Consider the following 15644-nt stretch of genomic DNA (forward strand, 5'->3'; position numbering starts at 1 on the left):
ACAACTGATAGTATGATGATTTGGTCAGGATTTTGCATACCCCACTGTGTTGTTGAGATGTAAATAGTATAACAGAATAGATTTTTTTAATGTGATTTTTATGGCACAAAGACATCAAAGATCATACTGTGCCATGACACAGGTCAAAGCAGTACATATGGTATATAGTTAGGACAACCACAACCATCCATTCCCTTGACAGGATTTGAATCAGCAGCCTCTTGGCTAGAGAGCAAATATGCTAACCACTCAGCCAACCAGGCTAACTAACAGAATTGGGACTGCAGCAAAAACTATGTACTCGAGCCTTCACAGGTTTTAAAATTTTCACACATCATCATTTGTGTATTAAGTATGAAAACTTATTTTATCCAAGATTGCTTTGCAGACAAAGAACAAAGCCAATTACTAATGAAGGGAGTAATAATGATAATAATAATACAATTGAAGGAATGACAAAATACATCTCAGACACAACATGGCTCCAGATGTAGTTTATCAGAGCCAATCAATCCTGTAATTCTTGTAGAAAGGCTTATACGCTGGTTAAACATGATAATTAAATACTTAAAAAATTGACAGCGTATACTAGAAATATAAATTAAATCAACTTTAATATACACCTTAACCTCTTTTTACGGGATAGATACGGTCCTAAAAATTATGTGTAAATAGAATTCGTGTAAAAAGTACCGACTCCATAGAAAAAGTTAAGATTAGTTCCAAACCTGAAATATAAGCAAAATAATGAAAAAAAAAAAAAAAAAAAAAAAAAACATTAAATTCGTTAGGATCATAAGATTTTTTATTTACATTTCATGGAGAACACACATACATATAATGAATTTTAATAACTTAAAAAAAAATATTCATTTCAATTGTTTGCTAAGGATTCTATAAAAAAAGTATGTTATTCGCTATCAGTTTCTGACAATAAACGCGAAAGCTTTCGTTTTCATGCGACTGCAATAATGGTATTATCGTCATCGACTTCAGCCTCAACTTGTGGAATTCTTCTTGTCATGTCTTGAACAAAAGTACCACTGGTTGTTTCAGTAGTTTTAGGCATGAACTCAGTTATTAATTGCTGTGTTGATGCTTTAGATAAGTCGCGATATAATTCTCTGTATGAAGACATTAACAACTTAAGCTCACGTGAAAACTTCCCAGCACATTCTTCATTTGGATCATGTCGGGCAAATTAATTGCCTAAATTATTGGCCAGTTTAACACCTTCTTTAATTATATCAGCAGTAAAAGTAGATTATATTGATCATTATCATTAACTTCTTCACTTTCAGGAGTCTCAGAAACAATCTCCACTATTTCGTCTTCGCTAAGAGGTTTATCAATTAACAATTCTTCGATATCTGCCGACGTAAGATCATTGAATCCTTCTCATCCAATTTCACATGCCAAACTTATTATATTGGGGAATTCTGCGGTATGATTGAAGGGAACAGGAGCATTCTCTTTAACACATGCAAGCCAAATAGCTTTCCAGCATGCATTCATAGTTTCTGGTCTTAATTCTGATAACGATAATCGAACCTGATCAATACAATCCATTATTGAAAATTTTTTCCACACATCCATAACTGGCGTTTCATCATCATTAGCTTGTTCAAAACGTACTGAAATGTTCGTCTGACATAATATGTTTTAAAAGTTGCAATTATACCCTGATCTAGAGGTTGTAGCAATGATGTGGTATTGGGCAGCAGAAAAAATAATTCCACATTTGGTTGTTCTATCAAGAATGTTATATCAAGAATCAAAAACACTTTAAATTCAAGACCCTTGTCATTCAAATAGCGTCTAACTTCTGGCACAAAATGTTTGTGGAACCACTCAGTGAAAATACCAATGGTCACCCAAGCTTTTTTGTTGGCCATCCAATGAACTGGCAATTTTTGAAAATCTAAGCCTTTCATTGGCCGTGGTCTTAATGATCGATTTATGAGCAGTAGCTTTAACATTCGATCTCCTAAAGCATTCGAACAAAATAGGAGTGTTATGTGATCCTTTGCTGCTTTGAACCTAACAACAGTTTTTTGCATTTTTGATACGTAAGTTCTGTTTGGCACTTTTTTCCAGAAAAGGCCGGTTTCGTCCATATTCCCAACTTGTTCACGACTGTAACGTCCATCTTCAATTATTTTAGCAAGTTTTTGTGGAAATGCTTTAGCAGCTGTTTCATCAGCAGAAGCCATTTCACCTTTAATTTTTATATTATGAAGAGCATGTCTTTTAATAAACTTAGCCAACCAACCATTGCTTACATGAAATTCATATTTTTTCCTCTATTGAGATGAAGTATCTGGTTGCAGTTTTTTAATCTGTTCATAAAATCTCAATGCTGATTGCTGATGGAATTTCCGTCAACTGGCATTCTTTTTTGTGCATTATCTTCTATCCACATCACTAAAGCTTTCCCGGCCTTTTCTAGAACAACATCTCTTGTGTATGATGATAATTTTGCACTCGATTTTGTACCAGAACATACCGCTTTTCTAATAGCCTCTTCATTTTTCTTTATAGATCTGACAGTTGATTCATGGACTCCAAAATGCTTACCCACAGCCGTCGTACCTTCTGCAGTTTGAAGACGACCTAAAATTTGAATTTTTACATCCAATGAAATGGCTTTCCTTTTTTTTTTTTTTTTTGCTATCAGCAACATCATGTGAGGGCTGGAATAAAATCTTCGGTTAATGAAAAAATGAAAGTTTGAAAATTACATACAGCTTACCATTTATTATTTCTTGGCAAAATTATTAATTTTATAACATGATTTTTATTTTGATTTCACTTAAAAAATGCAAATGCAAAAAATGCGGTAACTGTGTTGTCTACTCAAACACCGAATTCAAACTGCTTTTTTATGAACAGTCAATTATGCAATTCGGGGAATTCCCAATAAATGAAATTCGTAAGAATTTAGAATTTTCTTAATTGAAACGAGAATGCAATACTACAAAATTCTCAGAATTTTCTTGAATTATGGATTTTTTCCTAACTTAGACTTTAGGTTGGTCGCGTAAAAGTGAATAAAAATCACGTAAAAAAAATATTTTTGATATCCCAATTCGCGTAAAAAGAGGTTTAGGTGTATATTTTCCAATATTTCAGCAACGTCGTGTTGCCATCTTAATGGGAACTTAAGATAAGGACACATGCACGCAAGTACTACATAGCAGCAAATGAGAAACGAAGTCCAGATGGTGCCCCCTGGCGGGCTATATTAGGTGTTCTTGGCCTGAAATTCTTCTGATGTATGTTTCCCAAATTTGGGACAGTTTCATGCATCCAAATTTGTTGAAGTTTGGCATGTTCCTAAGGGCTGAGCTGATTCCATGAATAGTCTTTCATATTTGAACTTGCTGCTGTGTATTACTGTGGCTTTCTTCCCTGAGTGGCTGTACTGGTGAAATCGGATGTAGTACTTGTGTTCTGAGATTCTGATATTTGCTGTCCACCTGTTTGGCCAAAGTAGGACAATTTACAGCTGCAAGGGACCTGATATACACCAGGTAGGTCTAGGGGAAGTGGCTGGTCTTTAGTGGAGCTGATAAGGAATGCCAATTTTTTATACGGTCTGTAACAAGAGGTCAAGTCATATTTTTTTTGGATTTTGTTGATTTTTTCCGAGGTGCCTTGGATGTAGGGAATGATGATGGATTTTGAGTAATCTTTATTGTGAATGGGGAGGTGGGTTGTGGATAACTGATTTTAGTATTTTGGGGGGGGGGGGGGGGATAGTCATTGGCTGAGAAAGTGTTAAGGGCTTTGTCATTTGAACAGATTACTTTAGCCCTGCTGAATAGTGTCTTAATAACTCCATATTGTTGTGAAGGAGGGGGGGGGGGAGTATTGTTGGTGAATGTATCTGCCTGTATGGGTGGGTTTACTATAAACTGAGAAACCCAAGGTTCCATCAGGTTGGCGAGGTGACTAATGTGTCTAGGAAGGGGAGGCTATTGTTTTCCTCTTTTTCCAGGGTGTTGGTTGTTTAAGTGTGTTAAGAAGGAGAGGAGTGTATCCAGGCCATGTGGCCAAATAGCGAACACATCATCAACTTAGCGAAACCATATGGTAGGTTTTTTGTGGGACAGAGTTTAAGGCTTTCTCTTCAAAAGATTCCATAAAGAAATTTGCCAAGGGTGGGGAAAGTGGTGAACCCATCCATGGCCATCCACTCTATCTGTTTATAGACTTCTTTCTGCCAAACGAAATAGCCTGAGCTCATTGTGAACTGAAATAGGATTGAGATATCAGGAGGTCAATTTAGCTTGGATTAGCTCTAAGGTTTATTTGAACGTCAAAACTGACCATTATGTTGAAGTGTAAGGTTTTCTATACTGGCTTTAAAGTGGGCTGAGTTTTTTTTTTATGTGTCATGGTGTGTTGCCAGTATAATGTGAGAGTGCTTTGGCTAAATATTTAGCTAGTTTGTAAGTGGGGGAATCAATGCCATCCACTATGGGACGTAATGGCACATTTTCTTTATGTATTTTTGGGAGCCCATATATACGAGGGGGTCTAGAGTTATATGGTTTTAGTTTGTTAGTAATCTCCACAGGCCAAGAAGTGACTTTCTTAAGGAGTCAATGGAGTTTTCTAATTTGTCAGTTGGTGGGATTGTATTCAATGGGGAAATAAGTAGCTCGATCTAATAGTAAAGCATTAAGCTTACCTGTGTAGTCAGTATGATTGAGTACCAACCGTGGCGTTCCTCTTATCTGTGTTGGTGATAACTATTTCTTTGTTTTTCTTCATTTCCTGTAGAGACTTGTATTCACTATTGGACATATTGGTTTTTTGTGGTCTTGCTTTTGTGAGAACACAGGCTACATCTCATTTAATATCGTTGGCGATGTGGTTTGGAAGGTGGCGAATCCCACATTCAATCTGGATCATTAATTCCTCGGCCAATAATTTCCTGGGAGCAATGGTGAAGTTGTGACCATGTGACAGAACGCTGAGTGCTTCAGGCTTCAAGATAACTGAAGAAAGGTCAACTACAGTGTTGATTTGTAATTAACTGTAGTTAACCTTTCTTCAGTTATCTTGACGCCTGAAGCACTCAACGCTCTGTCACGTGGTCACAACTTCACCATTGCTCCTAGGAAATTACCGGCTGAGGAATTAATGATCTAGATTGAACGCGGGATTCGCCACCTTCCAATCCACATCGCCAACGATATTAAATGGGATGTAGCCTGTGTTCTCACAAAAAGCAAGACCACAAAAAACCAACGTGTCCAATAGTGAATACAAGTCTCTACAGGAAATGAAGAAAAACAAAGAAATAGTTATCACCAAAGCAGATAAGGGGAACGCCACTGTGGTACTCAATCATACTGACTACACAGGTAAGTTTAATGCTTTACTATTAGATCGAGCTACTTACCTCCTCACTGAATACAATCCCACCAACTCACAAATTAGAAAACTCCATAGGCTGCTTAAGAAGGTCACTTCTTGGCCTGTGGAGATTACTAACAGACTAAAACAATATAACTCTAGACCCCCCCCCCCCGTATATGCGGGCTCCCAAAAATACATAAAGAAAATGTGCCATTATGTCCCATACTGGATGGCATTGATTCCCCCACTTACAAACTAGCTAAATATTTAGCCAAAGCACTCTCACACTATACTGGCAACACACCATGACACATAAAAAAAACTCAGCCCACTTCAAAGCCAGTATAGAAAACCTTAAACTCCAACATAATGACATAATGGTCAGTTTTGACGTCTCCTCCTTATTCACAAATGTCCCCCTCAAAGAAACCTTAGAGCTAATCCAAGCTAAATTTCCTCCCGATATCTCAACCCTATTTCAGTTCACAATGAACTCGGGCTATTTCGTTTGGCAGGAAAAATTCTACAAACAGATAGAGGGAACAGCCATAGGTTCTCAACTTTTCCCACCCTTGGCCAAATTCTTTATGGAGACTTTTGAAGAGAAAGCCTAAAACTCTGTCCCACAAAAACCTACCATATGGCTTCACTACGCTGATGATGTGTTCGCTATTTGGCCACATGGCCTGGATACACTCCTATCCTTCTTAAAACATTTAAACAACCAACACCCTAGAATCAAATTCACCCTGGAAAAAGAGGAAAACAATAGCCTCCCCTTCCTAGATATACTAGTCACCTGCTAACCTGATGGAACCTTGGTTTTCTCAGTTTATAGAAAACCCACCCATACAGGCAGATACATTTACCAACAATCCCCCCTCCCCCTCACAACAATATGAAGTTATTAAGACATTATTCAGCAGGGCTAAACTAATCTGATCAAATGACAAAGCCCTAACCACTGAACTAAATCACATCCTTAACACTCTCTCAGTCAATGGCCATCCCCCCCCCAAAAAAATACTAAAACCAGTTATCCACAACCCACCTTCCCCTTCACAAAAAAAATTACTCTAAATCCATCATCATTCCCTACATCCGAGGCACCTCGGAAAAAATCAACAAAATCCTAAAAAAACATGACTTGACCTCTTGTTACAGATCGTATAAAAAATTGGCATCCCATATCTGCTCCACTAAAGACCAACCACTTCCCCTAGACCTACCTGATGTATACCAGGTCCCTTGCAGCTGTAAATTGTCCTCCTTTGGCCAAACAGGCAGGACAGCAAATATCAGAATCTCAGAACACAAGGACTACATCCGATTTCACCAGTACAGCCACTCTGGGCTTCCAAGACCATGCTCTAGATACTTACCACAGAATAAGGTGGCAGAAAGCCACAGTAAAACCGCAGCAAGTTCAAATATTAAAGACTATTCATGGAATTGGCCTCAGCCCTTAGGAACATGCCAAACCTCAAGAAATTTGGATGCATGAGACTGCCCCTAATTCGGGAAACATACTTCAGAAGAATTTCAGCCCAAAGGCCAAGAACACCTAATATAGCCCGCCAGAGGGCACCATCAGGGCTTTAGGAAAATGGTAGCTTCCTCACTTCATTTCTCATTTGCTGTTATGTAGTACTTGCGTGCACATGTCCTTATCTTAAGTTCCCATGAAGATGCCAACGTGACATTGCCGAAATATTGGAAAGTATATATTAAAGTTGATTAATTTATATTTCTAGTATACGCTGTCAATTCCTTAAGTATTTAATTATCAATCAATCCTGTAACAGTTTATTTCTCAGTTCTCTACACTTCAATCTGTGCTTTCAAGAATACACACTAACTTTCGAGCCAAATGAAAGATAAAAGAAAAACATGAAATATAAGATGATTGAAGAAATATTTTCTTTTCAAAAATTAGCAATTTTCCAAAAATACTCAACCTTGATGTCTATGAACTAAGACTTTTTCTCCAGCATTAAATATTTTCATAAAAGAATAGTCATTCTCTTTTTCTTCATCCAATGTCTGATATGCAAGTTTATAATGTTCAATTCTCTGAATGAAGTCCCTGAGTGCTTCTTCTTTGTTACTATCCTTATAGTCAGGACTGTGAATTTTGACTTCCTGTAACATATACATAAAACACAAATTCATAATTGTAGTTTCATTCTTGTGGACAAGATTTTTGATAATATTCTTAATAAAAAAATATAGGAAGTAAACAAAAATATTTTGTATACTTTCATAGGTGCAATATTCTGGAGAAGTAGACTGATTTGTACTTTTCCATTTGATTGAAAATGTGAACTTTAAAAAAAATAATAATAAAATAAAATAAAAATTAATTGAAACAGGCTTTTTTCTATTTTAATTTTTTTTTAATTTTTAAGATATTATGTATAATTATGCATAATGCTAAATTATTACTGATTCTGTATCCTGAACTATGTATTTGCAATAATCAACAGGAAGGAAAACATGTAAATACAGTATAATTTCAATAAACTACAAAAGCTTTTTACAAGTGCAAATTAATTACAAGTAATTTTTATCTAAAAATGTATAGTACCAAACTAATTTATTTACTTTAACAGCAATTAACTTTCAGTTTTGAAAGCTATATACCTTCTAATGACTTTTATTCCCCAGTGAGAACAGGCAGAAGTTCCTTTCATTTTAACTTTCTTGAGGACTAAGACAACCAGTCTCCATTCCTCAAACATTCACTGACAGTGAGCCCAAAAGGAGGAGAGAGAGAGAGAGAGAGAGAGAGAGAGAGAAAATCAGCAGACAATTGCTGCCATCTTGTGGCTCTAAATCCCAACTCATGTTATTTTCTGTAATAGCACAAGTTTTACAGTTAACTTTTTTGAGATGTGGATTAAAAATCTAAGTCTCTGAAAGTGGGGGAACTCTATATGCTCATGAGGGAGAGAGAAATCACCTAACTCAGGAACTGGTCAAAGAAAGGTTCAGAAAAAGTTCCTGTAGTATGTAACCAGAAATGAACTTAGAACAGTCTTTCTTTGAAAAGCCTAGTGTGCCATGGATGCAAACATAATTTCCACAGGAATACACAAGGAACCTGAAAGCTACATATAAATTTCATAATTCATTTCACATAACTGATTGAAATCTCACATCTAATTTGCACGAGTGGCTCAATCAACTAATGTTGAATTCTGACTTTTATTAGATCCTTGATCAAGGCACGTCAAAGATTTTTCAATAAGTTTAAGTAAGGAGAATTCCTCTCACCTAAACTTGATTATGATGTTAGCAGGCAGTATTCTTTGATATCATGGACACATATGCTGTTCCACTGTTTAGCAAAACTGACATGATATGATATGAAATTGCATTGATCATGTTGAAAAATAAATAAATAAAATAATATGAATCTGTCCAAGACCTTGAAAACTAATGCAGTTATATATCATACCTCACTTGTAAACTGGTAAATAAATCCAGCTGTGAAAATCAGATGACAGAAAAAGTCAGATGTCAGATAACTCCCATAATATGGGAGTTGATATACCTTTTTGCCATGCATGAGGGAATGTAGAAGATGCAAACGTGGAGAAGGTTAACAAAAGAAATAAGGTTTAATCTGCAGAAAAGTAGTATTTTGATGGACTGCAAGATATCACTGCATGAAAGGAGAAGCATATGCTAAACCAAGGGAAGAATGCAATAAGAAGCATAAAAGTGTTTGACAATATGAAAATGAAAAAATATGATTGCTGGAATGCAAGACAGTGTTAAATGAACTGAATTCAAGACTTGAAAATGATTTAATTAAGAAATGAAGTATGTGAGGATTAGAAGATTGGAAGATATGAATGAAAGGGTGTGATAGAACAGAATGGAAGTTAAAGGAGAAAAAAGTGATAAATAATAGTGCTGTGAGGAGATAGTGTTATTAAAAATGTGGTGAATAAGAAGGTGCACAGGGTTGTTTTCCAGACGGGAGGATAACAGGGTGATTGATACTTTGGATATCAGGAGTAAATAAGTGAGAGTATTAGTGATGCTGATTGTGAGAACAAATGATGTGGTCAGACAGAGAGAGAAAACATGAGGATGGTTATTAGAAGATTATTTAGGAGAGTGAAAGACAGCAGTATGTCACCCAGATATTAAAATGAGCTGAGAAAGCAAAAAATCAGCAAATGGTTATGTTGGAAGAGCTATATGACTTGAAAGGAATGCAGTTTGTTAATGTGTGAAATAAATCTGAGGGATGAATAGAATTGTACAAAAGGGATAGATTGCATTTAACTGGATTTGGTGTAAATCAACTGGAGAGAGAGAGAGCTAGAACAAAGGTAGGAAAGGTAAGCAGTGTATTGCCCAGTATGACAAGTTAAGATGTCAAGTGAAAATCATAAATAGTATGTTATTAGAACAGCGTGAGCAGAAAAGAGTCAGATTGTTAATGCTGGGATGAATTCAAGGGTTGGATAATATTATATACAAGTGATGGATTGCATTTTAAAAAGGTACCACTCAGTGGTAATCAACAGAGAAAGGAAATGATAATATGGGGTAAATTGGGATAAATGTCAGTGGACTGTCATAAAGATATGGTATGTGCACGCAGGCACTAACAAAAGCAAATGAGGAAGAAAGCAAGAAACTAATATTGTTCCTATAGTCCTAATGGTGCCCTCTGGCGGGCTAATTTGGTTGTCTTGGCAGTTGGGCTGAAGTTCTCATAATGTAAGTCTCCCAAATTTGGGATAGTTTCATGCACCCAAATTTGTTGAGGTTAGGTTTTTTAAAGCTGCTGATGATTCCTTGAATAATCTTTCGTATTTAAACTTGATGCGATGAATTATTTTTGTTTTCTTCCAATGAATTTTATGGTGGGTATCTAAGGCATGGTCTGCCAGCCCAGAGCAGCTGTACTGGTGAAACCGGATGTAGTCTTTGTGTTCTGAAATCCTGATATTTGCTGTTCTGCCTGTTTGGCCAAAGTAGGACAATTTGCAGCTGCAAGGGACCTGGTATACACCAGGTCCCTTGTGGTTGGTCTTTGGTAGAGTGGATAAGGGATGCCAACTTTTTATATGGTCTGTAACAAGAAATAAGGTCATATTTTTTGAGGATATTGGTTATTTTCTCAGAGGTGCCCTGGATGTAGGTGATGGTGATAGATTTGGTAATCTTTATTGTGGAGGGGGGGGGGGGGAGAATTGTGGTTTACAGGTTTTAGTATTTTTTGGGGTTATAGCCATTGGCTAAGAAAGTGTTGAGGATGTGGTTTACTTCAGTAGTTAGGGCCTTGTCATCTGAGCAGATTAATTTTGCCCTGTTATATAGTGTTTTTATAACCCCATATTGTTGTGAGGTGGGGGGGGGGAATTGCTGGTGAATGTATCTGCCAGTATGGGTGAGTTTTCTGTAAACAGAGAAAACCAAAGATCCATCAAGTTGGTGAGTGATTAAAGTGTCTAGGAAGGGGAGGGTGTTGTTTCCTCTTTTTCTAAGGTGAACCGGACTCTAGGTGATGTAGGTGATGGTGATAGATTTATATCGTTGGTTGTTTAAGTGTGTTAGGAAGGAGTGGAGTGTGTCTGAGCCATGTGGCCAAATAGCAAATACATCATCCACGTAACGAAGCCAAATAGTGGGTTTTTCTGGGGCGGAGTTTAAGACTTTTGGAGTTTATGGAGACCTTTGAAGAGAAAGCCTTCAACTCTGCCCCACAAAAACTTAATTAATTAATATACTTTATATGCGTTGTTAATTCCATAAACTAATTACCAGTTATGTATGACCAACGTATAAGCCTTGCTACTAGAATCATAAAAGAGAAGTTAATTTTTTGACCTGTAATAATAAACAACTCATCCCACAATACGGACTGATTACCCTATTATTGGAATGGATTCTCCTTTTTCTGACGTGCAGAAGTGTCAAAGGATCTCTAATCGGTGGGCGAACAATAGTCAGTTTTGACGTCTCCGCCCTCTTTACGAATGTACCAATCAATGACACAATCTTTCTTTCACAGAACAAATTTCCTCCAGATATCACGGCACTCTTTGCGCATGTATTACATTCTGGTTATTTTGTATGGCAAAACGCTTTCTACCTACAAAAAGAAGGCACAGCCATGGACTCACCATTATCCTCCCCTATTGCTAACTTTTATATGGAACATTTTGAACAACTTGCTTTAGGTTCCACCCCCTTTAAAACCCAAAGTCTGGCTTAGATACGTTGACGATGTTTTCGCGATCTGGTCTCATGGCCACCACACACTAAACACATTCCTCAGCCACCTAAACAAGTAACACAAACATATACTCGTAGACAGGCTTATACGTTGGTTATGCATTTCTAAATCACTTAGGGAATTGAAACAACGTAGATCCGAATATAAATTAAATAATACTTTAATAGATATTTTCGATATTTCGGCAATGTCACATTGCCATTTTCTAAAGGAACTTACAAAAAAGGCAAGTGCACACAGGCACTAACAATACAGTAACTGAGAATGAAGATATGAAGCTATCGTTCTCCTAGAAGTCCTGATGGTGCCCTCTGGCGGGCTAAGTAGGCGTTGCTCACCAATCTCCCCACCCTTGGCCAATTTCTTTATGGAGACCTTTGAGAAAAAAGCCTTAGCCTCTGCCCCACAAAAACCAACCATATGGCTTCGCTACGTTGATGATGTGTTCACTATTTGGCCACATGGCTCTGAAACACTCCTCTCCTTCCTTACACACTTAAACAACCAACACGCCAGAATCAAGTTCACCCTGGAAAAAGAGGAAAACAACTGCCTCCCTTTCCTAGACACGCTAGTCACCCGCCAGCCTGATGGAACTTTGGTTTTCTCAGTTTACAGAAAACCCACTGATACAGGCAGATACATCCACCAACAATCCCACCCACCCCCCTCACAACAATATGGAGTGGTAAAAACACTATACAACAGGGCTAAACTAATCTGTTCTAACGACATAGCCCTTAACACTGAACTAAATCACAACCTCAACACTTTCTCAGCCAATGGCTACCCCCCCCCAAAAAAAAAAATCCAAAAAATATTAAAACCTACAAACCACAGCCCCCCTCCTCCCCCCCTCCACAAAAAAGATTACTCTAAATCCATCACCATTCCCTACATCCGAGGCATCTCAGAAAAAATTACCAAAATTCTAAAAAAACATGACCTCACCTCCTGTTACAGGCCTTACAGAAAATTGGCATCCCTTATCCGCTCTACCAAAGACCAACCACTTCCCCTAGACCTACCTGGTGTATACCAGGTCCTTGCAGTTGTAAACTGTCGTACTTTGGCCAAACAGACAGGACAGTGAATATCAGAATCTCTGAACACAAGGACTACATCCGGTTTTACAAGTATAGCCATTCTGGTCTTGCAGACCATGCTCTGGATACTCGCCACAGAATACGGTGGAGGAAAGCAACAATAATACACCGGAGCAATTATAAATTCGAAAGATTATTTATGGAATCAGCCTCTGCCCTAAGAAACTCTCCAAACCTCAACAAATTTGGTTGTATGCGACTGCCCCAAATTTGGGAGGCATACATCAGCAGACCTTCAGCCCAACGGCCAAGAACGCCTACTTAGCCTGCCAGAGGGCACCATCAGGACTTCTAGGAGAACGATAGCTTCATATCTTCATTCTCAGTTACTGTATTGTTAGTGCCTGCGTGCACCTGCCTTTTTGTAAGTTCCTTTAGAAAATGGCAATGTGACATTGCCGAAATATCGGAAATATCTATTAAAGTATTATTTAATTTATATTCGGATCTACGTTGTTTCAATTCCCTAAGTGATTTAGAGAAACAAACATATACAGTTCACAACCGAGATTGAAAAACATAACACATATTTCTAGATACATGTGTAACACGTCTCCCCTCTGGCAATCATTCCTTCACTGTTTACCAGAAACCGACACATACTGGCCAATATATACACAAACTCCTACCACCACCCAACACGAAAACGTCATCAATACCCTAAAAAACAGGGCAATGAAGATCTGCTCCAGTGAACAGGCACTGAAAAAAGAATTTAAAGTGATCAGTAATACTTTTCAAAAATCCCAATATAAAATTCACCCTTGAACTAGAACAACACAAAAAAATTACCATTCTTTGACATCCTTCTCAAAGTAAACAATGCAAAAAAAAGTTATCCTTTTCCGTATACAGAAAACCTACCACACAACAGGAAGATTTTTAAATGCTGCTTCACATCACGATCCATTGCAAATGATAGGCATAATTAAAACTTTATGAGAGAGGGCATACAATATATCAAGTTTAACATTTCAAGCCTCTGATGGCTTCTTGATATTTATTTTCTATGTTCTTGCCAAAGTCCTTCCATAACTTTTGTTTGGCTACTTTTACACAGTGTTTAGCTTTCTTACATTTGTCTCTGTATTCTAAGAACACAAGCTGACTTATTTGCCAGGAATCTTTGATATGCTTTCTTCTTTTCCTTAACTGCCTCTTTAACTTCCTGTGTCCACCATGGAGTTCTGATTTTTCTATCCTTGCAGACTACCTCACCATATGCCTGTCTAGCTGATTCAATCAGGGTTGTCTTCAAGGCTTGCCACTGAATCTCCAAGATTTGGTTCCTGTTCTCAAATTCTTTCATTTTTTCTTCAATAATCCTTGTGTATTTTAGTCTACGGTTCACATCTGAGAGCTGCTCAACTTTTATTCGCTTTAAAACTTTCTTACATGTTATTCTTTTCAATATGAAATTCAATTTTATCCTGCTCAAGACTAAATAGTGATCACTTCCAATTTCAAATTCTCTGTACACTCTGGTGTCCTGCACTAGGGAGAAAACATCATTATCAACAATAACATAGTCAATGAGACTTTCTTATTTCTTGCCTCTTCTCTCCATGTGAATTTGTGCACATTTTTATGTTGGAACATAGTGTTAGTAATAACCAGTCCATGTCCTGAGCAGAAATCCAACAGGTATTTGCCATTATTATTAGCTTTGCTCTCTACTCCAAATTTTCTCAAAATATTTTTGTATGTCTCACAATCATTTCCTACTCTGCTATTTAGATCCCCAACAAGGACCAACTTTTCCTTCTTCGTTGTGTCAGTAGCTTTTTCTAAAGCATCAAAAAATTCCTCCACTTCTACCTTAGGAGAACCTTCTGTGAGACCATAGGCACAAATAAGTCTCATTGTCCAATTCCCCATTCAGATATTTGCCCACATCACTCTACTTGAGACTGCCTACCATTCAAGAAGATTAGCCTCGTATTTGTGTTGAATACTATGGCTGCATCTTATTTTCCTTGATTGTCATTGCCTGAATATAACATTTTGTATTTATTGCTCAGAAAGATCTCACCAATTTCTGTCTTATTTGTTTCAGTCACCCCTATTATGTCGATCTGGTACTTATCTAATTCCTCAGCTAGCTCCATTTCTTTGCCAGTCAGGCTTCTTATATTGATAGTACCGATCTTTAACTTTGGTGATGTTGAGTTGGGGTGTGCTTTCAGATTTGTTCCAGTAGCTGACTTTTCGCTGTTCGCCCTAGCGAAAACAATGGAGACCTTTCAGGAGGAGATATAAACGTAGAAAGTATTTTATCTTGGGTATAATAAATGTTAAAGATACCAAGCTATTTTAAACCTGGTTTTACTCCATTTCCCAAGTAAGCAAACAAACAAACAAGTCAAGTTTGCGCCTGCAAGTATTGCAAGTCTAGCTGACCCTGCACGTAGTGCAAGACCAAGGCAACTCATGGTAAAAGTAGAATAAGCTACAGGCTTTGCATTAAGGGTAAATATTAAGAATAGTGATCAGAGCTTATTCTACTTTTACCATGAGTTGCCTTGGTCTTGCACTACGTGCAGGGTCGGCTAGACTTGCAACCAAGACCATGAGTTGCCTTGGTCTTGCACTACGTGCAGGGTCAGCTAGACTTGCAACACTTGCAGGCACAAACTTGACTTGTTTGTCTGTTTGCTTACTTGGGAAATGGAGTAAAACCAGGTTTAAAATAGCTTGGTATCTTTAGCATTTATTAACCCAATGGGGGTCTTGTTTAACCGGGCGATGCCCCAGCCGGCATGAAATTTTGTCATGTTGTACCATCATTTTGTACATTGGTTTAAGCCAATAAAAATACAATTTGGTCGGCTAAATCCCAAATTACCAGCCCTTCCTCGTTCGTTCAGTATCTAGGTAGATACCCAACAGGGTGCACCACGAGAAGG

The 15644-nt window shown here is 37.6% G+C and overlaps 1 protein-coding gene across 4 annotated transcripts in view; it reads right to left on the bottom strand.

Moving 5' to 3' along the window:
- Positions 1-15644, bottom strand: part of Pfrx (6-phosphofructo-2-kinase/fructose-2,6-biphosphatase) — a 512820-nt gene that overhangs the window by 344854 nt on the left and 152322 nt on the right. For all 4 annotated transcript variants that reach the window (XR_016549397.1, XR_016549395.1, XM_090404174.1 and 1 more), the window contains exon 6: positions 7329-7512. Coding sequence is in view for 2 of the 4 variants with exons in the window: in XM_090404174.1 (XP_090260300.1) it covers positions 7329-7512 (184 nt within the window). In the remaining 2 variants the exon portion in view is untranslated. The remainder of the gene's footprint in view (positions 1-7328; positions 7513-15644) is intronic.

The sequence above is a fragment of the Typopeltis vanoorti genome, chromosome 2 (genome assembly GCF_054136105.1).
Source record: "Typopeltis vanoorti isolate ZY-2024b chromosome 2, IOZ_Tvanoo_1.0, whole genome shotgun sequence".
Classification (NCBI taxonomy): domain Eukaryota; kingdom Metazoa; phylum Arthropoda; class Arachnida; order Uropygi; family Thelyphonidae; genus Typopeltis; species Typopeltis vanoorti.